Source organism: Coregonus lavaretus, assembly GCF_964263955.1.
Source record: "Coregonus lavaretus genome assembly, chromosome: 40".
NCBI lineage: Eukaryota > Metazoa > Chordata > Actinopteri > Salmoniformes > Salmonidae > Coregonus > Coregonus lavaretus.
In genome coordinates this window covers 13,515,469-13,541,224 of record NC_140027.1, presented here as the reverse complement: position 1 = coordinate 13,541,224, position 25,756 = coordinate 13,515,469, and the positions used below count along the sequence as shown (strand labels likewise).

The following is a 25,756-nucleotide window of genomic DNA, read 5'->3' as shown; positions in this document are numbered from 1 at the left end:
TGGTTCAACAAAGTACTGAGTAAGGGGTCTGAATACTTATGTAAATGTGATATTTCCGTTTTTTTATATATTTGCAAACATTTTTAAAAACCTGTTTTTGCTTTGTTATTATAGGATATTGTGTCTAGATGATTGATGAGGGAAAAAAACAACTTAATCCATTTAACTGGTCAAAAGTTTTAGAACACCTACTCCTTCAAGGGTTTTTCTTTATTTTTACTATTTTCTACATGTAGAATAATAGTGAAGACATCAAAACTATGAAATAGCACATATGGAATCATGTAGTAACCAAAAAAGTGTTAAACAAATCAAAATCTATTTTGAATTTGAGACAGATTTGCACACTCTTGGCATTCTCTCAACCAGCTTCATGAGGAATGCTTTTCCAACAGTCTTGAAGGAGTTCCCACATATGCTGAGCACTTGTTGGTTGCTTTTCCTTCACCCTGCGGTCCGACTCGTTCCAAACCATCTCAATTTGGTTGAGGTCAGGGGATTGTGGAGGCCAGGTCATTTGATGCAGTACTCCATCACTCTCCTTCTTGGTAAAATAGCCCTTACACAGCCTAGAGGTGTGTTGGGTCATTGTCCTGTTGAAAAACAAATGATAGTCCCACTAAGCCCAAACCAGATGGGATGGCGTATTGCTGCAGAATGCTGTGGTAGCCATGCTGGTTAAGTGTGCCTTGAATTCTGAATAAATCACAGACAGTGTCACCAGCAAATAGGGCTATCTTCTGTATACAGGGAGCAGAGATCGGGGTGCCTTGTGAGAATTTGTCGACAAGTGGGTAACCCGCCTCAACCATCCGTTCTATTGGCCAACGTGCAATTACTGGAGTATAATCTGGATGATCTCCATTTGAGACTATCCTACCAACGGGACATTGAAAATGGTCTTCTATGTTTCACCGAGTCGTGGCTGAACGACAACACGGATAATATACAGCTGGCTGGGTTTTCCGTGCATCGGCAGGACAGAACAGCTACGTCTGGTAAGACGAGGGGTGGGGGTGTGTGTCTATTTGTCACTAACAGCTGGTGCGCGATGTCTAATATTAAGGAAGTCTCGAGGTACTTCCCGCCTGAATAAGGCGAGCTGAATAAGGCCACAATCAAACAAGAAATTGCTCATCCAGAAGCGGTGCGCTTAGTGGCCGGGGACTTTAATGCAGGCAAATTTAAATCTGTTTTACCTAATTTCAGGCCAACCTAAATCCGTTTTACCTCATTTCTACCAGCATGCACATGTGCAACCAGAGGGAAAAAAAACTCTAAACACCTTTACTCCACACACAGAGACGCATACAAAGCTCTCCCTCGCCCTCCATTTGGCAAATCTGACCATAATTCTATCCTCCTGATTCCTACTTAAAAGCAAAAACTAAAGCAGGAAGCACCAGTGACTCGGTCAATAAAAAAGTGGTCAGATGACGCAGATGCTAAGCTACAGGACTGTTTTAATAGAAAAGACTGGAATATGTTCCGGGATTCTTCCGATGGCATTGAGGAGTACACCACATCAGTCACTGGCTTCATCAATAAGTGCATTGATGATGTCGTCCCCACAGCGACCATACGTACATACCCCAACCAGAAGCCATGGATTACAGGCAACATCACCACTGAGCTAAAGGGTAGAGCTGCCGCTTTTAAGGAGCGGGACTCTAACCCGGACGCTTATAAGAAATCCTGCTATGCCCTCCCACGAACCATCAAACAGGCAAAGCGTCAAAACAGGACTAAGATTGAAAATTACTACTCCGGCTCCGACACTAGTCGGATGTGGCAGGGCTTGCAAACTATTACAGACTACAAAGGGAAGCACAGCTGCGAGCTGCCCAGTTACACGAAGCTAAATCACTTCTATGCTCGCTTCGAGGCAAGCAACACTAAAGCATGCATGAGAGCATCAGCTGTTCCGGACGACTGTGTGATCACGCTCTACGTAGCCGATGTGAGTAAGACCTTTAAACAGGTCAACATTCACAACGCCGCAGGGCCAGACGGATTACCAGGACGTGTACTCCAAGCATGCGCTGACCAACTGGCAAGTGTCTTCACTGACACTTTCAACCTGTCCCTGACTGAGTCTGTAATACCAACAAGTTTCAAGCAGACCACCATAGTTCCTGTGCCCAAGAACACTAAAGTATCCTGCCTAAATGACTACAGATCCATAGAACTCACGTCTGTAGCCATGAAGTGCTTTGAAAGGCTGGTCATGGCTCACATCAACACCATTATCCCAGAAACCCTAGACCCACTCCAATTTGCATACCGCCCCAACATGTCCACAGATTATGCAATCTCTATTGCACTCCACACTGCCCTTTCCCACCTGGACAAAAGGAACACCTATGTGAGAATGCTATTCATTGACTACAGCTCAGTGTTCAACACCATAGTGCCCTCAAGGCTCATCACTAAGCTAAGGACCCTGGGACTAAACACCTCCCTCTGCAACTGGATCCTGGACTTCCTGACGGGCCACCCCCAGATGGTAAGGGTAGGTAACAACACATCTGCCACGCTGATCCTCAACACGGGGGCCCCTCAGCGGTGCATGCTCAGTCCCCTCCTGTACTCCCTGTTCACCCATGACTGCATGGCCAGGCATGACTCCAACACCATCATTAAGTTTGCCGAAGACACAACAGTGGTAGGCCTGATCACCGACAACGATGAGACAGCCTATAGGGAGGAGGTCAGAGACCTGGCCATGTGGTGCCATTATAACAACCTCTCCCTCAACGTGATCAAGACAAAGGAGATGATTGTGGACTACGGGAAAATAAGGACCCAGCACGCCCCCATTCTCATTGACGGGGCTGTAGTCGAGCAAGTTGAGAGCTTCAAGTTCCTTGGTGTCAACGTCACCAACAAACTATCATGGTCCAAACACACCAAGACCGTCGTGAAGAGGGCACGACAAAGCCTATTCCCCCACAGGAGACTGAAAAGATTTGGCATGGGTCCTCAGATCCTCAAAAAGTTGTACAGCTGCACCATCGAGAGCATCCTGGCCGGTTGCATCAGCATCTGGTATGCCAACTGCTCGGCCTCTGACCGTAAGGCGGTACAGAGGGTAGTGCGTACGGCCCAGTACATCACTGGGGCCAAGCTTCCTGCCATCCAGGACCTATATACTAGGCGGTGTCAGAGGAAGGCCCAAAAAATTGTCAAAGACTCCAGTCACCCAAGTCATAGACTGTTCTCTCTGCTACCGCACGACAAGCGGTACCGGACCCGCCCCCCCTTTGTTTTTCACTGCTGCTACTCGCTGTTTATTATCTATGCATAGTCACTTTACCCCTACCTACATGTACAAATTACCTTGACTAACCTGTACCCCTGCACATTGATTTGGAACCGGTACTGTCACGATCGTTCATTAACGAGAAGGACCAAGGCGCAGCGTGATATGTATTCATATTTATTCACGTACTGAACACACAACAAAACAACAAACGAAACATGAAGTCCAAGGTAGCACACAAACAACATACCTTACACGGAACAAGATCCCACACAGACTGGTGCCAAACGGCTGCCTAAGTATGGTCCCCAATCAGGACTGGACCCCGGTGGAGCGGATTGCTCTGGCTCCGGAGTGGAACAGCTGACCGGTGCCGGACCAGGCACCGGTGGAACAGGCACGGGCCGTGCCGGACTGGACTGACGACGCGCACCACTGGCTTGGTGCGGGGAGCAGGAACGGGCCGTACCGGACTGGCAACGCGCACCACTGGCCTGGTGCGGGGAGCAGGAACGGGCCAGACTGGGCTGACGACGCGCACCACTGGCTTGGTGCAGGGAGCAGGAACGGGCCGTACCGGACTGGCGACGCGCACCACTGGCCTGGTGCGGGGAGCAGGAACAGGCCGGGCCGGGCTGGCGACGTGCACCACTGGCTTGGTGCAAGGGACAGGAACAGGTCGGACCGGGCTGGCGACGCGCACCACTGGCTTGGTGCGAGGGACAGGAACAGGTCGGACCGGGCTGGCGACGCGCACCACTGACTTGGTGCGAGGGACAGGAACAGGCCGGACCGGGCTGGCGATGCGCACCACTGGCTTGATGCGAGGAGCAGGAACGGGCCGATCCAAACTGGGAACACCCACCACTGGCTTAGTGCGGGAATCAGGAACGGGCCGGACCGGACTGGCGACACGCACCACTCGATTGGTGCGAGGAGCGGGACTGGGTTCCTGGCGGCCTCTGCTAAACGGCTGAACCGCTCTATCGCGGCCTCCTGCTGCCTCGTCGTCCACGGCGTGAGCCCCCCCTAAAAATGTTTTGGGCTTGTCTCTCCCCCGTGCTCATGGCCTCCATCCCTCTTGCCAGACTCTCGCTCATCTCCTCCCAAGTCCATCCTCTCTCCTCATCATGCTGCTTGATCCAGGATTGGTGGGATCTTCTGTCACGATCGTTCATTAACGAGAAGGACCAAGGCGCAGCGTGATATGTATTCATATTTATTCACGTACTGAACACACGACAAAACAACAAACGAAACGTGAAGTCCAAGATAGCACACAAACAACATACCTTACACGGAACAAGATCCCACACAGACTGGTGTCAAACGGCTGCCTAAGTATGGTCCCCAATCAGAGACAACGAGCTACAGCTGCCTCTGATTGGGAACCACCCTGGCCAACATAGATCTAAACGATCTAGAAACTAAACATAGAAATAAACACAACATGAAATATACACACCCTGACTCAACAAATAACCGTCCCCTGAGTCAGGGCGTGACAGGTACCCCCTGTATATAGCCTCGTTATTGTTCTTTTATTGTGTTACTTTTTATTTTATTTTTTACTTTAGTTAATTTAGTAAATATTTACTTAACTCTATTTCTTGAACTGCATTGTTGGTTAAGGGCTTGTAAGTAAGCATTTCACGGTAAGGTCTACACCTATTGTATTCGGCGCATGTGACAAATACAATTTTATTTTATTTTATTTGATTGTACTGATTTGTGACCCACTGACACCGCCCCCGGTTAAAGGAGAATAAGGCAGTCCAAGAGTTGACACACACAGGAACTTTATTTAAACACACTGAGGAAGATGAACATTGGGATGTACATGGAGATAGTTCTCTAATACAGAAATGAAAGGAATAATGAATATACACATGGAATGCAATGAATAGAGCAGGATGAATGTATGCATATTAAATGGGATACAACATTGAATAGAACTGGAACAGAACTGCAATAGCACAATAGGTAAGGACTGTATCTAATAACCAGCTATTACACAGTAATACAGGAACAATGAATTAGCATGTGTAAACAGGTTACCTAATACCATATGATGAGGCTATTGAACCCTGACCTGTTCACCGGATGTGCTACCTTGTCGTGCTGCTGATCCAATTTCTGCTGTTCTGCCTGCGGCTATGGAACCCTGACCTGTTCACCGGACCTGTTACCTTATCCCGGACCTTCTGTTTTGACCCTCTCTCTCTCCCTCTCGTTCGCTCTCTCTCTCTCTCTCGCTCTCTCTCTTTTTACCTCACCGGCTGCCTTGACCTCTGAATGCTCGGCTATGAAAAGCCAACTGGCATTTACTCCTGAGGTGCTGACCTGTTGCACCCTCTATAACCACTGTGATTATTATTTGACCCTGCTGGTCATCTATGAACGTTTGAACATCTTGGAGAACAGTCTAGCCTTAATGGCCATGTACTCTTACAATCTCCACCGGCACTGCCAGAAGAGGACTGGCCACCCCTCAGAGCCTGGTTCCTCTCTAAGTTTCTTCCTAGGTTCATGCCTTTCTAGGGAGTTTTTCCTAACCACCGTGCTTCTACATCTGCATTGCTTGCTCTTTAGGGTTTTAGGCTAGGTTTCTATATAAGGACTTTGTGACATCTGCTGATGTAAAAAGGGCTTTATAAATAAATGTGATTGAATTTGACTATACAAATGGGCAACATAAACAGCAAGTATTATACATAGAAATTACACTAGAGGTAATAATAGCCAATACTAGTAACAACTTCAGCTTCAGCATATAACATAGTAATAGCTATATGGAGATAAATAACAACAACAAATTACTTTGTAATCACGTATCCCATGCACGTATGTCCCCACACTCTGACACTGGAAAAAACACAGTTCAGGCCCGGCTAATATTTCCATGCTTGAGAGAGCATGCGACGGACCCGACTGGCCAGTGCACATGGATCGATATCTCTCACATGGGGGAGAGCTAGACTATGTGGCGCCAGCCAGATGTAAACAACAACATACACACGCTGGAAATTTGTTCTACAGCACATAGTCTAGCTCTCCCCCACCTGAGAGATATCGATCCATACATCCTGTCATTGGTCAGATGCTCCTAGCTAGCCCAGCTGGGTCCGTTGGGGGCTGCCTTAATCAACGTCCACATCATCGGCGACCAGGGAGCAGTTGTTGTTGGGGGTTAACTGCCTTGCTCAAGGGCAGAACAGCAGATTTTTCCACCTTACCGGCTCAGGGATTCGAACCAGAGACCTTTCGGTTACTGACTCAACACTCTTAACCGCTAGGCTACCTGCCGCCTAATACATCCACAGTGGGAATTCAACAATGTTTTCTGTTTATTGTGAAACTAATTATGTAAGAACATTCCAACCTTGTTTAGCCTTACCCAGTCAAAATATGGGATGATTCCATTACTTGTATCCGTTTGCATCACTTTCAACGAGGGACTTTTATTTTGAAGGCTACCCCACACACGGAGGACGACAGACGCCGGTGACCATAAACGCCGTAACCCTATAGTCGTCCAGCAGCCTCAACGTCTCTGGTTAGTAGTAATATAGACAAACACTCGCACTCACAACTGCACGCAGACACACATACACACACACACAGCCACCTGCTGCCTCTACCTCTCTGGTGAGCAAATGTACATACACGCACACACACAAACAAACACACACACTCATTCCTTCAATCTGTTTATATTGTCTCATCTCTCTGCAGAACTTCCATCTCACTGTGATGCTGGCCAGGAGACTGGTGTGGACTATAGTGACAGGGTTACTACCTTCTATCTATCTCTAGATCTCTCTTTCTCTCTATCTATCGCTAGGATCCAGGAGACTGGTTATTATGTTAGAAATGAAAAAGCTATTACATTATTGGCAGTTATTACATTATGGACTAGTCATAAATGGGGACTGTCCATTCCTGGTTAGGGCTGGGAATTGCCAGGGACTTCACGAGGCGATATTATCACAATACTTAGGTGCCAATACGATACGTATTGCAATTCTCACAATTCTATATGTATTGCGATTCGATACTGTGATTTTATTTCGATTCGATGTTCCAAACATATTGCTCACCATATGTATGTCTGCTGCAGAGGGACAAGAGAGAGCCATGAGAAACACGTTTTAAGCAGTCATGGAAATAAAAGTGCTGAAAACAAATTGGCTCCCTATTTAAAAACAAGATGGACAACAAGCTATGAAGGAAAAATACTGGAGTTTTGGTGTAAGTACAGCAAACTAGCGCAAAAATGATATTGCAATATTTTCAAAACGATACGATATATCATCAAAAATAATATCCCGATATGTAATTATCAAAAAATATAATAATACATCAAATAATACTTAATACATAATACTCCTGGTTTAAGTATTTCCAGTCTTCAGTCTTTTACATCTTGTTTAACTGGCAGTATTCGTCTGTCATTATTTTGACATTTCACATGTTCCTCTCTCTCCACCCCCTTTCTTGACGATATCTTCGACTCAGGTCCTCCACTCTCAGATGAGAGTGACATAAATCGTGTGTCCCTGTGGTGTTTTTTTAGCTAAAGACCTTATAGTCCACCTGATAGAGAAGGACCCAAGGGTACGCTACACATGTGACGAGGCTCTTCAGCACCCCTGGTACAGTGCACCCGCATGCATGAACTCACACACACGCACACCTTCTTGCACATATTCTTGTGCCCCCCCAACAGAGCTCCCCAAGAGCAAATGGAGGGTGGGTTATTCTTATTATGCTGTCCTACCATCAACTATTATGACTTCATGTAACATTTTGTGAGCTTTATGGTGCAAAATAGAATTTTACAATAAGGGTCCCTTTACAAGGGGTTTATTCATGCATACGTCTCTGATGGGATTATGTTTGGTCATGCAGCAAACGTTTAATGCCACAGCGGTGGTCCGTCACATGAGGCGTCTCCAGCTGGGACTAGATCAGGAGGCTCCCTGCCCAGCCCCTGTAGAAGCGGCTCCCAGCCAGACCACCCTGCCCAGCCCCTGTAGAAGCGGCTCCCAGCCAGACCACCCTGCCCAGCCCCTGTAGAAGCGGCTCCCAGCCAGACCACCCTGCCCAGCCCCTGTAGAAGTGGCTCCCAGCCAGACCACCCTGCCCAGCCCCTGTAGAAAAGGCTCCCAGCCAGACCATCGCCTGTATAAACCACCTGCTGCCTCCTGATGCTGAGGAGAAACACACAGGTCAGTGCTCACAGCAAAAGAAGTGTCTCACTTACTAAAACTATGATAGTTCTCACTCACTAAAATTAATAATGTTTTAGTAAAGTGCCTTGATTTCCAAGATCACAGTGTGTCTGGTCCTGAACTCTTTTCCAGTTGAGGGGGGCTGCTCCTAGAGTGCGGACCGGCGGGGCAGAATGAGACCAACTGTACCTACCACTGCATCTGATCCCCCGGCCACCTGAGTGTGGCCAACCAATAACTTTCCCACAATTTACCTGTGGAGTCCAGAGAAACTTCCCAGTCTGGCCCGGAACACAGAGTTGTTGTTCCAGCGCCGAGAAGGAGGGAAGAGGGAATCCATGATGCCATTGCCAACAGAGAAGGCCACTTGACCTACATTGGGGTGAGAGTGGAGGATGAACTGAGAGAGGAGAGGAGAAGAGAGGAAAGGAAAGGAGAGCTGAAGGAGAGGTGTCGTACCCAGTGTATTCCTGGGTGATATTAGTTTGGGAGTGGGACAGAGTTTGGAAAGGGTTTTTAATTATGCTTTTTTTAAATGTACAGTACCAGTCAAAAGTTTGGACACACCTACTCATTGTGAGAGTGTGATTTGAAGGAGTCAGGCGCAGGAGGGTAAATCACAGAATACAGAGTTTATTCCGTAGTACACAGTTATGCTGGATAGCATCAACAGTCCAGTGCGCAAAACAGGCGCACTGGAACAAATATAGGCACACAGAGAAAATATACCCCGGCAATACAAAGTAAAGGTAGCTCCATCGAGCTACACTCATATCACATGAAACAATCACCCACAAGGGGGCAATTATACATTTACATTACATTTTAGTCATTTAGCAGACGCTCTTATCCAGAGCGACTTACAGTTAGTGAGTGCATACATTTTTCATACTGGCCCCCTGTGGGAATTGAACCCACAACCCTGGCGCTGCAAGTGCCATGCTCTACCAACTGAGCTACAGGAGGATGTACATGTACTAATGAGGGGAATATGAACCAGGTGTGTGTAATTGACAAGACAAGACAAATGGAATGATGAGATATGGAGCAGCAGTGGCTAGAAGTCCGGTGACGACGAACACCGAAGCCTGCCCAAACAAGGAGGGGAGGCAGCTTTGGAGGAAGTCGTGACAGTACCCCCCCCCCCCCCCCCCCCCCCCCCCCCCCCTTGACGCGCAGCTCCAGCAGTGCGCCGACCCCGGCCTTGGGGACGGCCAGAAGGACGCGGAGCAGGGCGAGCATGATGGCAACGGTGGAAATCCCGCAACAGGGAGGGATCGAGGATATCCCTCACCGGGACCCCAGCACCATTCCTCCGGACAGTACCCCTCCCACTCCACGAGGTACTGAAGGCCCCACACCGACTCCTCAAATCCAGGATGGAACAGACGGAGTACGCCGGGGCCCCCTCGATGTCCAGAGGAGGCGGAGGGACCTCCCGCACTTCAGACTCCTGGAGCGGACCAGCCACCACCGGCCTGAGGAGAGACACATGAAACGAGGGTTTAATACGGTAATCATGGGGGAGTAATAACCTCGTTGATTCTCCTCAGGACTTTGAACGGCCCCACAAACCGCGGGCTCAGCTTCCGGCAGGGCAGGCGGAGGGGCAGATTCCGGGTCGAGAGCCAGACCCGATCACCCTGTATCAGTCAGCGTTGGCCTTCTGACGACGCATGGCACATTGGAGGTGGACGTGGGCAGCGTCCCATGTCTCCTCCGCGCACCGAAACCAGTCATCCACCGCAGGAGCCTCAGTCTGGCTCTGGTGCCACGGTGCCAGAACCGGTTGGTAACACATTGGAATGGCGTTAGGTTAGTGGAGGAGTGACGGAGAGAGTTCTGGGCATATTCGGCCCATGGCAAGAACACCGACCACTCCCCCGGCCGATCCTGACAGTAGGACCGCAGGAACCTACCCACATCCTGATTTACCCGTTCCACCTGCCCATTAGACTCGGGGTGGAAACCAGAGGTCAGGCTGACCGAGACCCCCAGACGTTCCATGAACGCCTTCCAGACATTGGATGTGAACTGTGGACCTCGGTCAGACACTATATCCTCTGGTACCCCATAGTGCCGGAAGACGTGTGTAAACAGGGTCTCCGCAGTTTGCAGGGCCGTGGGGACACCAAGTTATACGCGCTCCTGAGATCCAGTTTTGTGAAAAACCGCGCTCCATGCAATGACTCCGTCATGGTCGCAATCAGAGGGAGTGGATAACTGTATTTCACAGTAATCTGATTGAGACCACGGTAATCGATGCACAGGCGCAACCCTCCATCTTTTTTCTTCACAAAAAAGAAGCTCGAGGAGGCGGGAGAAGTGGAGGGCCGTATGTATCCCTGTCTCAAAGATTCGGCTATGTAAGTTTCCATAGCTTTTCTCTCCTCTTGAGACAAAGGATACACGTGGCTCCGTGGGAGCGCTGCTCCTGCCTGGAGATCAATCGCACAATCCCCCTGTCTATGAGGAGGCAACTGCGTCGCCCTAGCTTTACTAAACACGAGAGCTAAATCCCCATATTCAGGCGGAATGTGCAGTGCGGGCACTTGGTTTGGACTTTCCACCGAAGTCGCCCCTACGGAAACACCCAGACATCGCCCCTCACACTGAGCAGACCACCCATTGAGAGCCCTCTGTTGCCACGAAATAGCAGGGTTATGGGTGCTTAACCAGGGAATTCCCAGCACCACCGGGTACGCAGGAGAGTCGATCAGATACAACTGTATAGTTTCCTCATGACCCCCCTGCGCACACATCCTAAGTGGCGCTGTGACTTCCCTAATCAACCCCGACCCCAACGGGCGGCTATCTAAAGCATGAACGGGAAAAGGTTTGTCAACAGGCAGGAGAGGGACCCCTAAATCTAAACAGAACTTCCGATCAACAAAATTCCCAGCTGCGCCTGAATCTACTAGCGCCTTATGCTGGGAATGAGGTGCAACCTGTGGAAAACAAACAGGTATACAAAAGTGCGCAACAGAGAGCTCTGGGTAAGTGGGGCGTCTACTCACCTGGGCAGGCTCCCCAGTGCGTGGCCTGTTTTCTCCTCCCTCGGGGAACCCTCCCCAGCACCTGGCCGCAGTGTGCCCTCCACGACCGCACTTGGTGCAGGGGACAGGCCCCCTCGGGCTCCTCCTCCTCCTTTCTCTAGCGCCGGCACCCCCGAGCTCCATAGGGCTCGGCTCGGAGGTGCCGGAGGGTGGAATGGATGGACCCCACTCGGGACGTCCACGGGTGGCCAGCAGGGTGTCCAGACGGATGGACATATCGACCAACTGGTCGAAGGTGAAATTGGTGTCCCTGCAGGCCAACTCACGTTGAACGTCCTCCCGTAGGCTACATCGAAATTGGTCGATGAGGGCCCGTTCATTCCACCCTGCGTCTGCCGCTAGAGTCCGGAACTCCAGCACGAACGCCTGTGCGCTCCTCCTCCCCTGTCTCAGGTGGAATAGACGCTCCCCCGCCGCTTTGCCCTCAGGTGGATGGTCGAACACGGCCTTGAAGCGACGGGAGAACTCGGCGTAGGAGATGGTGGTGGCGTCCATCCTCCTCCACTCGGCAGGAGGAACCCCTGACACCCGGCAGCTGTTCCGTCATACGCCCTCGGGAGCGAGAGCCGAATCCCACTGGGTTCCGGACCTGGGACTGGTGGACAGGCCGATGGGGGTGGCAGGGTAGGTGGAGGTGTGGGTACCCCTCTGGACTCCCATCGGTGCAGGGTGTTGATGACGTCCTGTAGAGCGGTCCCCAGTTGTCTGATCTGGTCATCCTGGCCGCGGACATGCTCCTCCAGCGACTCAGGCGTGACTGTTGCTCCTGCTGATTCCATTCATAAAGGTGTGTGATTCTGTCAGGGGTGCTGAAGGTGGGTGTGGTGCAGGAATTAAGCGCAGGACGCAGAAGCTAAGTCCAAAAGACTTTAGTGAATTATTCACGTAGTACACGAGCACAATAAGCCCAGAGGCGAAATAAAGGCGCACACAGGCGTCAAACAAAAGGCGCACTAACATGTGCGAAAACCTCTCCAAACAACGGAGGGAAGTACGTAGCTCAGAACACCAAACAGAAGAGCAATCACACACAACACCAAACACACACAACGAGAACTAAATAGAACACTAATGAGGACTAACTAGACACAGGTGTACAACATCAAGACAAAACCAAACGAACATGAAACATAGATCGGTGGCAGCTAGTACTCCGGGGACGACGACCGCCGAAACCTGCCCGAACAAGGAGGAGGAGCAGCCTCGGCCGAAACCGTGACAGCGCCCCATGCATTGACTCAATCACTGAAGGAATGAGGGGGAGAGGATAACTAAATCTTATTGTCTCCTTGTTCAGTGGTCGATAATCAATGCAAAGGCGCAGACTGCCGTCTTTGTTCTTCACAAAAAAAGAAACTTGAGGAAGCGGGTGAAGTGGAGGAACGTATGTACCCCTGGCGCAGGGACTCAGTGACGTATGTTTCCATAGCCTCCGTTTCAGCCTGTGACAGGGGATACACATGACTCCTGGGAGGCACAGCGTCTACCCGGAGGTTTATCGCGCAATCCCCCGCCCGATGAGGTGGTAACTTGGTCGCCCGCGTTCTAGAAAACTTGTGCACCAATTCAAGGTATTCGGGGGGAATGCGCACGGTGGAGGTACTGTCTGGACTTTCCACCGTGGTTGCACCAACGGAAACACCTAGACACCTACCCTGACACTCTCGCGACCACCCCGTGAGAACCCTCTGCGGCCATGAGAAGGTGGGGTTGTGGAGTGCTAACCAAGGGATACCTAATACCACAGGGAAAGCAGGAGACTCAATAATAATAAAAAGTGACTTGCTTGCAATATATCTCATGGGTAATCATGATGACTGGTGCTGTAACTTCCCTAACAAACCCGGACCCTAATGGTCGACTATCAAGTGCTCTGATGGGGAGTGGAATGGATAGGGGAACCAATGAAATGCCTAGACTGTGTGAGAATGCCCTGTCCATAAAGTTCCCAGCTGCGCCTGAATCGACTAGTGCCTTACACTGGGGAACTACCATGTGATCAGGAAAGTAGATGGGTAGGGTACAGTGCGCAGCAGAGGGCTCTGAACGAGTGTGGGTGTTCGATACCTGGGGTGATGCAAGAGTGCCCTGCCTGCCGCGTCCAGAACCAAAAGAATGCTGACGACAACGTGCGGTGTAATGTCCCTTCGTGCCACCAGAGTGACACTGGCGCTGTCATCCTCCACTCTCTCAGATCGTGGTTCCACCCAGCTCCATCAGCTCGGGATCCGAGTCGGCCGGGGTGGGAACGGGCAGACCCCCTCCAGGACATCCTCTGGCTGCCAGCAGGTTGTCCAAACGGATGGCCATGTCCACCAGTTGTGTGAAGGACAACATGGTGTCCTGGCAGGCTAGCCTACTTCGGACGTCCTCCCGCAGATGGCACCGGAAGTGGTCGATAAGGGCCCGCTCGTTCCACCCGGACCCAGCTGCTAGAGTCCGAAACTCCAAGGTGAAGTCCTGCGCAGTCCTCATCCCCTGCCTCAGACGGACCAGCTGCTCGCCTGCCTCTCGACCTTCGGGCGGGTGATCGAAGACAGCTCGAAAGAGGCGAGCGAACTCCCCGTAGTTGTCCAACGCGGCTCCTCCTTCGTTCCAGACCGCGTTGGCCCACTCCAGGGCTTTCCCCGAGAGGCAGGAGACGAGGGCGGACACCTTCTCCCGCTCTGATGGGACCAGCCTGATGCTGGAGAAGTAGAGCTCCAGTTGGAGGAGGAATCCTTGGCAGAGAGCAGCTGTCCCGTCGAACTCCCGTGTTCGGGATATATGGATCCCTCTGGGTGCTGGAGTGTGGGTGGCTGGATCGGGTTGCCCAGCTGGTCTCGACAGACGGGTCCTGTCCTCTCCAGGCGTTGGACGACCTGAAGAACCCGATCCATCGCTTCTCCCAAGCTGGCTAGCATCGTTGAATGCTCCTGGACCCGTGCCACGACTCCAGGCATGCACTCCTCTCCCGCTGACTCCATAGCGGGTGGGTGATTCTGTGAGAGTGTGATTTGAAGGAGTCAGGTGCAGGAGGGTAAATCACAGAATACAGAGTTTATTTCTGTAGTACACAGTTACGCTTGATAGCGTGAACAGTCCAGTGAGCAAAACAGGCGCACTGGAACAAATACAGGCACACAGGGAAAATATACCCGGGCAATACAAAGTACAGGTAGCGCCACCGAGCTACACTCATCTCACATGACACAATCACCCACAAGAACAAGGGGGCAGAGGGAACACTTATACATGTACTAATGAGGGGAATATGAACCAGGTGTGTGTAATTGACAAGACAAGACACATGGAATGATGAGATATGGAGCGGCAGTGGATAGAAGGCTGGTGACGACGAATGTCAAAGCATGCCCGAACAAGGAGGGGAGGCAGCTTCGGAGGAAGTCGTGACACTCATTCAAGGGTTTTTCTTTATTTTTACTATTGTCTACATTGTAGAATAATAGTGAAGACATCAACACTATGAAATAACACATATGGAATCATGTAGTAACCAAAAAAGTGTTAATCAAAATATATTTTATATTTGAGATTCTTCAAATAGCCACCCTTTGCCTTGATGACAGCTTTGCACACTCTTGGCATTTTCTCAACCAGCTTCACCTGGAATGCTTTTCTAACAGTCTTGAAAGAGTTCCCACATATGCTGAGCACTTGTTGGCTGCTTTTCCATCACTCTGCCGTCCTACTCATCCCAAACCATCTCAATTGGGTTGAGGTCGGGGGATTGTGGAGGCCAGGTCATCTGATGCAGTACTCCATCACTCTCCTTCTTGGTAAAATAGCCCTTACACAGCCTGGAGGTGTGTTGGGTCATTGTCGAGAAGGCCAGCCGAGTGTCAGCTGAGACCCTGCAGAAGAACCTGGAGCAGATGGGCTGTGCGCTGAAGACTCTGGACAAAGACCTGGAGACCTTCCCTCCTCCACAGAGTGATAGGGACATGTTCGTAGAGAAAATGACTAGCTTTGTGGCCAGTGCCAGTGCCAGAGAGCAACATGAGAAGTTGGACATGATGCATAAGAACATGGAGAAGCAGTACTCTGACCTGGGGGAATACTTTGTGTTCCCTCGCAAGATTTCTGTCGAAGAGTTCTTCATTGACCTCAACAACTTCAAGAACATGTTCCAGCAAGCAGTGAAGGAGAATGCGAAGAGGAGGGAGTCAGAGGAGAAGATGAAGAGAGCCAAGCTGGCCAAGGAGAAGGCTGACAGGGAGAAGGAGGAGAAACAGAAGAGAAGCCAACAACTGGACCTCAAGGCAGAGGGTGATGAGACTGGTATCATGGATGGCCTGATGGAGGCGCTGCAGTCTGGTGCTGCCTTCAGGAGGAAGAGAGGACCACGACAAGCTGCCAACCATAGAGCTGGTCATGCAGTGACGAACATCTTGGCCAAAGAGTTGATGCCGTAGGACACCCCGCCCCGCTTCAGCAAACCCCCCATTAAGAAGACCGAGATGGAGCAGAAGGAGGAGCCTAGCACAGAGGGGGCGGGGTCACTAGAGGACCTCTTAGAGGACAGCCTATCACGGTCCAGTTAAAGGAGATGGGTAGAGGTTGTCCCTTAGCCACAGATCTAGGGTCAGCTCATCTTACCCATATCCTAACCTTAACCATAGAAAAATGTAGACACTACGGCAACTTCATCCTCCTGCCAGTTAAAGGAAGAGTCTGTGCCCCTTGTCCTTCATGGGACCACGGGACTGGACATACTGGGTCTGAAGGGACTAATGGGTGAGGGCGGGGCTCTCAACATGACCACACCCCCAGGGTTTTCCATGCTGAGGGACGACTCTTGCTTTGCTATATAAACATATCAATGTTCAAGCATCAGCATCTGCACACAGCCACTGCACTCTATCTATTTCTCTCTCTATTTCTCTCACACAGACTATCACTATGTATCCATCTACTTTCCTCTGTCTGAAGTGCATTGTGAGAATCCAAAGACTCTTTCTCAGGAGTGGTCCTACATTTTTCCAGAGGGATATGATGGAATTCCCAACTGCTTTTTTTCGACATGGTTTGATTTAAACCCTATTAAATGTTGCTCTTTAATTGTCAAATATACTGTATGTAAATGTAAATGAAAAAGAAACAAGTGCCAACCAATACAATTCCAAGCTTCAGATTTCAGCCGTTGTGTTGTCCAATAGGGATAGGGCGGACCAATCAAAAGCCTACCTAAACTGTGTCTGTATCTATCTCTCTCTGTGTGTGTGTGTCTCTGTGTGTGTCTCTCTGTGTGTGTGTGTGTGTGTGTGTGTGTGTGTGTGTGTGTGTGTGTGTGTTTGTGTTATATGATATTACATGTTGAGTGTGTTCCACAATCCTCATCTCTACTGTTCTAGCTCTCTGGTTCACAGGGAGGAGTCACTGATTTACTGGCTATATATAGAGCACTAATGGGCTTTTTCAAAGGTTGTCTCCATGTAAGTCGCTTTGGATAAAAGCGTCTGCTAAATGGCATATATTATTATTATATATTATTGTCCTGTTGAAAAACAAATGACAGTCCCACTAAGCCCAAACCAGATGGGATGGCGTATCGCTGCAGAATGCTGTGGTAGCCATGCTGGTTAAGTGTGCCTTGAATTCTAAATAATTCACAGACAGTGTCACCAGCAAAGCACCCCCACACCATAACACCTCCTCCTCCATGCTTTACGGTGGGAACTACACATGCGGAGATCATCCGTTCACCCACACCGTGTCTCACAAAGACACGGCGGTTGGAACCAAAAATCTCAAACTTGGACTCCAGACCAAAGGACACATTTCCACCGGTCTAATGTCCATTGCTCGTGTTTCTTGGCCCAAGCAGGTCTCTTCTTATTGTTGTCCTTTAGTAGTGGTTTCTTTGCAGCAATTCGACCATGAAGGCCTGATTCACACAGTCTCCTCTGAACAGTTGATGTTGAGATGTGTCTGTGACTTGAACTCTGTGAAGCATTTATTTGGGCTGCAATTTCTGAGGCTGGTAACTCTAATGAACTTATCCTCTGCAGCAGAGGTAACTCTGAGTCTTCCATTCCTGTGGCGGTCCTCATGAGAGCCAGTTTCATCACAGCGATTGATGGTTTTTACGACTGCACTTGAATACATTTTAAGGGTTCCTGACATTTTCCAGATTGACTGACCTTCATGTCTTAAAGTAATGATGGACTGTCATTTCTCTTTGCTTATTTGAGCTGTTCTTGCCATAATATGGACTTGGTCTTTTACCAAATAGGGCTATCTTCTGTATAACCCCCTACCTTGTCACAACACAACTGATTGGCTCAAATTCATTAAGAAGGAAAGAAATTCCACAAATTAACTTTTATGAAGGCACACCTGTTAATTGAAATGCATTCCAGGTGACTACCTCATGAAGCTGGTTGAGAGAATGCCAAGAGTGTGCAAAGCTGTCATCAAGGCAAAGGGTGGCTATTTGAAGAATCTCAAATATAAAATATATTTTGATTTGTTGAACACTTTTTTGACTACTACATGATTCCATATGTGTTATTTCAAAGTTTTGATGTCTTCACTATTATTTTACAATGTAGAAAACAGTAAAAATAAAGAAAAACCCTTGAATGAGTAGGTGTGTCCAACCTTTTGACTGGTACTGTACGTCTGCTTTTTTTTTTCTCTATTTCTGTACATGCTGTATACATGTACATTTTTTCATTGTCATTATCCTCCCCCCTTGACAATGTATAGAGGATTGATCCACTTATGTTACTTGCATGATCAGAGGACAGGCAGACAGGTCCTCATGCATGTTGACTGGCAACATGCGTTTTTATAGCATAAGGAGTCTACTGCAGAACTATGTGCATGTGGTACCACCCATTGTGGAATAGTTTCTGTACTGCAGATATTGTAGCTAATACCTCACGAAAGATGGACTTACATCCAAGTCAGTTCCTTGAAAAACTAAGAATAGGTCTCAGTAAACCCACAGTTTTACTCCTTGATGTTTAAACCACATTCTAACATGAAAGGGCAATATGGTTCTGTTGATAAAGACTCTTTTGGGGTAGAGTTTCAGCCTGGCTTTGAACTGGTCAAAGCTTAATCCATTTAAGTTATTAAGACCATGGAAGATGTAATGAGCTCAGCCCTCTTGCTTAAGAGCAGGGAATAGATGTGTGTGAATACAAAGCCAAATGTGGATATGTTTAGCACCGTGTAGATACAACCAACTAACATTGCCTTTTGGATCACCCTTCCATGGATATTTTCTTCATTCATATTGGGGTTGTTTCTTCAAGCAATTGTATGTGTACAGAGAGAACTTGAATTAAAGAATGTAAATAATAATCAAATCAAATCAAATCGTCTCACATCATCATTACATCTGTCACTCTCACTCTCACCATAAGGTCACGTTAAATTGTTGATACAAAAGTGGGATTTTATGTTATTAACTCGATTTTGAGAAAAGTAGCTTTGATGAGTCTGACAAGGAATATCATGCCTAACCGAATTTGTAGAAATGTGTGAATGCTATTATTTTCTACATTACCAAAAATGTTTAAAAAATTTATTCAAAGACACTGTTTATCATGAACAACGCCTGGATTAACAAAATAACATGAACAGATCGAACATTGCAGTATGAACAACTGCAAAATAAAGTCATTTCACATGGAAAGAAAATACAATTTATTACAGCATTTATTTGGGTAAAAAGTATGCTATTTGGGAAAAATATTACTATGTTATGTTGACTTCACTTTCAATGTGAAATGTGTATCTAATTAATGTTATTAACATACCTGCACATGAGGTGAATGGCCATACTTCTCCTCACTCTCCTTACACCATGCAGTTATCTAGGTAACATACATGACACCGATCAGTGAACCACAAGATATCCTGTCTTTTTATCAATGTGATCTAAATACACGTATAAAGTCACAAATATAGGCTATATTCTATTTAAACATACTCTTAGTTAGATAAGGTAAAATGATCTGTTAGCATTAATTTATAATTATTCTACAGACCTATATTGACACTATATCTGTCAAATAACAAAATAGTATTGTACTTGACAGGCTACTGTGGAATTTCAATGGTCATAATGACATTTACCTTTTTTTCAATAGACTGCCAGCATGAGAAATGGAACCTCCACTGTTTATAGTTCTCATTTCTCGGCCGGAACTTGGGTGTCTTGGAGACAGAAAATATAATTAAGAAACATAATTAAGAAACACCATGAACATAGTCTGAATGGTTCTACAGGCATTACAGATGTAGAACACTGGAACAATTCTGGAATACCGGAGCTAAGGTGGATGAGAGTTTTGCCACCGATTGGATGCTGGAAGTCATTGGCCACAAGCTTGACCCAAGACAGCTTGGATGCAAAAATGGCAGGTCGACGACAGATGTCTTGGTCACCCTCCTATCCATTATGTAAGTCCCCTGTAGCTCAGTTGGTAGAGCATGGCGCTTGCAACGCCAGGTTTGTGGGTTCGTTTCCCACGGGGGGCCAGTATGAAATATGTATGCACTCACTAACTGTAAGTCACTCTGGATAAGAGCGTCTGCTAAATGACGAAAATGTAAAAAATGGAAATGTAAAATTCACTAATGCAAGTAAGACCATTACATATGCACTATAATAACAGCAGCTTCATCTCCAAAAGGAAGCAGAGGGTGCGGTACTAAGGCACCCTTTCACCATGGCAACATCTGACCTGTGGAGTGACTCAAGGTACACTTCTTGGACCCCTTATCTTCCTGGCCCTCATCGACAGCGCACTTCAGAAGTTCGATCACAGGTGGAAATACATTGATGACATGAACATTGCAGAGTGCATTAGGGTAAGGCAGCTCTCCAGCCTTCAACATGGTCTAGAAAATATGTGCTCCTAGGTAGATGAGAACTCCACGCAGCTCAACCCAAACAAGTGCAAAGTCCTGCATGTTTGCTTTACACACAACCCACCCCCTTTGGAACCCTTGTACCTAAATGGGAACACTCTGCAAACAACATCTGATATTAAACTGCTGGGATCCAGGATGACCTGAGCTGGACCAACAAGTGGAAAAGCGTAACCAGAAACTCTTTGTGGTTCTCTGTGGCTCAGTTGGTAGACATTGCAGTTGCAACGCCGGGATGATGGGTTTCATTCCCAAACCCAGCCTAGTAACCATCTACACCACCAACTTTGGGCCTGTACTAGAATACAGTGCCCCTGCACGGCACTAGTATCTCACCTCAACCATTACTGGACAATTGGAGTGAATAAAGAAACAAGCATGCTGGAATATCCTTGGACCATGATACAGCAGCTACACATCAGCACACTCAACCCTCAATCTCTGCCCAGTCTGCCCATCATCTCCTCCAGTCTGGCAACAGGAACTTCCTACCACAACCAATCATCACAACCTCTGGAAGTCAGGAAACTCAGAGCTGTCAATGCAAGAACTGAATGATCTAAAAGATCATCCATCCCGTACATGACTCAATTATTGAACGGCAACTCATAACATCCACAACAATAGTTCCCTAAACTTATGTTACATGTATGTTAGTTTTGTTGTCTTTTTATTAAATGTTCTATCATGCAATTCAGAATCCAATTGTATTCTGCCATTTGAATGAACTAAATGAATTTGAACTTGTAATAGCTCATGAAAAATAAGGACAAAGCCCTAGTCATGTCTTATAGATATGTCACTGTGTAATTTTAGCCATGAATTTGCTATGAGCCACAGCATCCTGAGAAGTTTTCTAGATTGCTTGTCATCCACATGCCGTATGCGGCGGACAAGGCTCCCTTGCTATCAGAGTATGACAGGGTCAACAACTTTAAGAGAATGGCCTTTATCTTCTCCCAATGTATTTATCAGATACATCATGCAACATATTTACAATTAAACATTTCAGGTTTTAATGCAGTTATTAATGCTAGCACACACTGAGGAATCAGTTTTAACTTACGATGACGATGCAAGTGCAGATATTGCCCTCCCCTTAAAGCCAAGGTAACTTATGACCTGCCCTGCGAGTACTAAGTGGTCACCATCCAACCCTGCCTATAATAAATAGGCATAGTCTACCATATCTGCTCTTATACCTGTAGCTATGTTGTAGAGTAATTATATAGCATGCCTACATGCAACAGGACAGTAGACAATATTTAACCATGTGGAGCTGTGGGGTAAGCAGTGGGGTCAAGCCCAACACTTACAAACCCTCCAGTGTATTAGTCCTCATAGTGTTAGCTGGGACAGAAGCCTGCATGCCCTGTGGCTCTCCAGGAACAGGGTTGGTGAGCAATGCATATATACCATGACAGGTCAGGAAAGACTGATCCCTACTAACCCTAGTATAGGCAGGCTTACTATACTTAATAGCACAGACAGTCTCTTGTTATTGTGGTGTTGGCCATTAGACCACATAAATGCAGTGTTGATCTGGCCTGGACTCAGAGCCCAGGGTCTTGGTCCATTGCCACTAATCCCTGAAACTTGTTGTGTAGCTCCATCTTGACATCTGATAGGCCAGGTGGGATTATGGAAATGTCCTGTTGTGGTGTGTTGTTTTTGTATGGGTATTGGTACACACGGTTAGCTAAACAATTGCCAGCTGATCGTTATCTGAATAGGACTTGTGTGCATCCCATTCAGATATTTTTTTTATATTTTTTTAATGAAATATGTTTTGCAGTACACTAACTATGTAGCTATACACTTAGCTATCTATATGTAGCAGTTTCTGATGATCCATAGATCTCATCCATGATGTATTGACGTTTGTGTCGCAAGCTACATGCAGAAAACGTAAACAGATTATTACGACCAATGAGAGTAGAGCTACTAAATGCTGACGTCACACACATGTCCACATATGGTATTGCGTTGGCAGCCATATTGGATTTTCTATCCGGTGATGTCCTTGGAACCTGGACCACGTTATACCTCTACTGGAGCGCCCCCGCCTTCCGCCTGTCCTAGCTCAGATGCAGGAATGCCCACATGCAGGAACACCCCGAATTGCAGGCCGCAATTGCACCCTTCCCCAATGCGAATGCAGCTAAACCAATGAAAACGCGTGGTGGGCGGGGCAGGGCGTTCCATGTGCCGCAGCAAGGAGAGGAGGAGGGTTTACGATACCCTATCCATGGCTGTAACAACATTCAGCCAATGCGAAGCTAGTTGTGGCTACACGGGGTGTACATACAGTTTAGGGCCCGGAGTGTTACGGACTTATGCTTTAGAACATTTTCAATGATGATTAAACATTTTAGCCACCTTCATTAGAAGAAGACAGTGAAGTGACATTTCAAGGATACCTCTCAGGAATATTTTCGTTCCGTTCTGACATTGCTTTGGAAGCTAGCTAACGGTAGCAGGCTAGCTTGTAGCTAGCATTAGCGAGACCAGATGCGTTAAAACGAGAGAAGAGACGCAACCCTCGTTAGTTTTTTTAGTTCACAGTTTTCTTTCGGTTATATTGTATTTATTTATTTAGTTTATATTTGGTGACAATGTTGGGAAGGAAACGTAATTGTGATAACGTAGCTAGCTAACTTTGTTAACGATTCCTAACGTTAGCGTTGATCACTAACGTTATTTAGCTAACACAAAGGGGAGTTCTAGCTGGTTAGCTAACCGGGAAGTTGAGTATTGCTAGCAATGCCTTTGTCGTTTCCTCTGTTCTGGCACAATGCTTAACACGAAGGTTCATCTCATACTAGGAGATGGAGATCCACTCAGACATATATCAACACATGTAATGTAAAGATAAATTAATATTGGCTAGGAATAGATAGCTTACGTTAGCGTAATAGTTGCTAACAGTTTGATTAGCTAGAATTCAATTTCGCTCCTTTGTTGTTATGCTAGCTAACTAGCCAGACAGTTTCAACGCATTGTTTTGTTTAACCGTTTGATTGCAGTATTTTGTCAAGACATTTACATTTACATTGTCATCTAGCTAGCATTATAACTTGATCTGTATTGGCTGTATAATTGATTGTCAATCAGTTTCTGTTGTCTGGCCAGAAAGGAATTGGCTAACGTTAGCTAGAATAACTTTAAATCCATATTAATCTATTTTGTTGCTTTTTGTTTTTGACACTGCTTATGTGTTTTTGGGACCCCAAAGAAGAGAGCTTGCTTAGTTATATTTTTGGGAACAGTGTAACTATCTGAAGCAAGTAACAAAGTAGCAACAAATATAATTAGGGCTAGTTCAATAGCTATAATGGCCTACTACTACACTTTGGGCTCAAATGGGATGTCATCATGGATATCTCTACACATGGTCCTCTTCATATTCACTGGTAAGTATTTGATAATGGTTAAATATTCGTTAGAACTCGCATACAATTTATACCACAGCAACTCGAACACACTCAAGCACACAGCAGGATATGGTCATGTCCATCTAAAAGTACCCATGAACACCAACATGAAGTTTATAGGAGCATATAACATTTGGTGTCAAATGAAAGCTGAGTATATTTTTGGGAGATTCGATATTGCGATTTGATGATCCAAACATATTACTCACTATATGTCTGCTGCAGAGAGACGAGAGAACATGAGTTTTTCATCTATTGAAGAAAAAAAAAAAACTGACTTTTAATATAAAGCGCATAGTTTAAAACGCAGATTTCTGAAAGCTAATATGAGCCTTGCTGTACTCAACTGTGCTGTACTTTACTCTACTGTGATTAGGGATGGGCATGATTAATTGAGTACTCGAACTGACGTCAAAACACCATCTTTACAACATATATATTTTAAAATCGAATACTGTAAAACTATTTGGTGGAAATGCTGTTTTGAAAACAACGTTAATTTGCTTTGACTAGTGTTCCATTTCTACGTGTATTTGCCCTCCATGTCTCACTCACTCGCGTTCTGAACGCTCCCTCTACACACGGGTGCTGTGTTCGCCTACAGAAACAAATGACTATAAAAACATATCTAACTGATGGGATACACAAGCTACATTCCTTGCCAAATGGACTTTTTGACTGAAGTAGAGAAATATGTGTTCCAACAATGAGCTGCAGTTTTGGAATAATTGCGTTATTTCCCGCTTTGGCTGCTTTGCGGTTGTCACTAGTTACCACATCCACAAAGTCAAAATCATAAAAACAAACATTTGCTATTTAGGCATATTTAAGGTTAGCTTTTTAGGCATATTAAAGGTTAGCAGTGTGGTTAGGGTTAAAATGAGATTTTAAGAAGTTAAATTGTAGAAATAGGCAGCGTTATGACTTTGCGGCTGTGGTAACTAACATTAGTGGCGACCCTACTTTGCGAACTGCTAGTGGCATTTAGACGTGGTTAGCCTATTACCCCACTAAACATAAACAGGTTCCACACTGAAAATATGCAAAAACATTAGTTTGAAAAAGACAGCGTATTTTCATTAAGAATCATTAAGCCTAGGCCTACTCACAAACGGATGTCCTGGACATAGTTCATCCCCATGCAGTGTTCAATGTAGAATTGTTAATCCATTTAGAAAATTCCAAGGAATAGGCATAGTAAACTACATTTTACATTTTACATTTTAGTCATTTAGCAGACGCTCTTATCCAGAGCGACTTACAGGAGCAATTAGGGTTAAGTGCCTTGCTCAAGGGCACATCGACAGATTTTTCACCTAGTCGGCTCGGGGATTAGAACCAGCGACCTTTCGGTTACTGGCACAACGCTCTTACCCACTAAGCTACCTGCCGCCCTAAACTAAATCGAACGTCTGTATATCGAAAAGAAGACAGATTGTATTTTGTTACCCTGAATTTTTTTTGGCCCTGTTTCAAGTTATCACTCTTTGAGAATAACTGTTCCAGAGGCGAGATGCGAATCACATCGCAATATTCTGTTCTATTTTATTCTGTTATATTACATCATGTTTTTTTTACTGTAAAATAGGTGTCTTGACTGTGATAAGGGCTCGGGAAATAAGTGTCTTGTCTGCTAAATTAAGAAAACAAGGCTATGCCATTGCACAGCCATAGGCTTCTACAAGCAAGCGCCACACTGCTGAGGTTAGTACCTTTTTGAAGATTGTCTTCCACGATATAATATAACCGGTTGATATTACAGTTTCAATAAATGAATCTTAAAAGGCATTCGTTTTTTTATTGACTATATATGAGGCAATTAGGATTTGCTATCTGCAATCGTTATGATAAATTAGTAATTGTTGCTCACTGTTGGCATAG

The 25,756-nt window shown here is 46.6% G+C and overlaps 2 protein-coding genes and 1 long non-coding RNA gene across 3 annotated transcripts in view; 2 read left to right on the top strand and 1 right to left on the bottom strand.

Annotated features, from left to right (window-relative positions):
• Positions 1–8,387: 8,387 nt before the first annotated feature.
• LOC311113302 lies at positions 8,388–20,435 on the bottom strand. Its single transcript, XR_014611003.1, has 4 exons — positions 19,836–20,435; positions 19,644–19,724; positions 19,325–19,381; positions 8,388–8,868 (listed from the first exon to the last, which is right to left on the bottom strand). It is a non-coding gene; the product is annotated as an uncharacterized lncRNA (long non-coding RNA).
• On the top strand, positions 13,628–17,046 carry LOC311113338 (protein diaphanous homolog 1-like; the record flags this gene model as incomplete). Its single annotated transcript, XM_084156555.1, has 3 exons — positions 13,628–13,681; positions 15,341–16,271; positions 16,539–17,046. The coding sequence occupies 2 exons, from the start codon at positions 13,628–13,630 to the stop codon at positions 15,965–15,967; spliced, it is 681 nt and encodes a 226-aa protein (XP_084012681.1). The 3' UTR covers positions 15,968–16,271; positions 16,539–17,046.
• A 3,131-nt stretch (positions 20,436–23,566) lies between the features above and the next one.
• Positions 23,567–25,756, top strand: part of LOC311113522 (low-density lipoprotein receptor-related protein 12-like) — a 54,548-nt gene continuing 52,358 nt past the window's right edge. Inside the window, exon 1 of the mRNA XM_084156763.1 lies at positions 23,567–23,854. Within this exon, the coding sequence (XP_084012889.1) occupies positions 23,776–23,854 (79 nt within the window). The 5' untranslated portion in view covers positions 23,567–23,775. The remainder of the gene's footprint in view (positions 23,855–25,756) is intronic.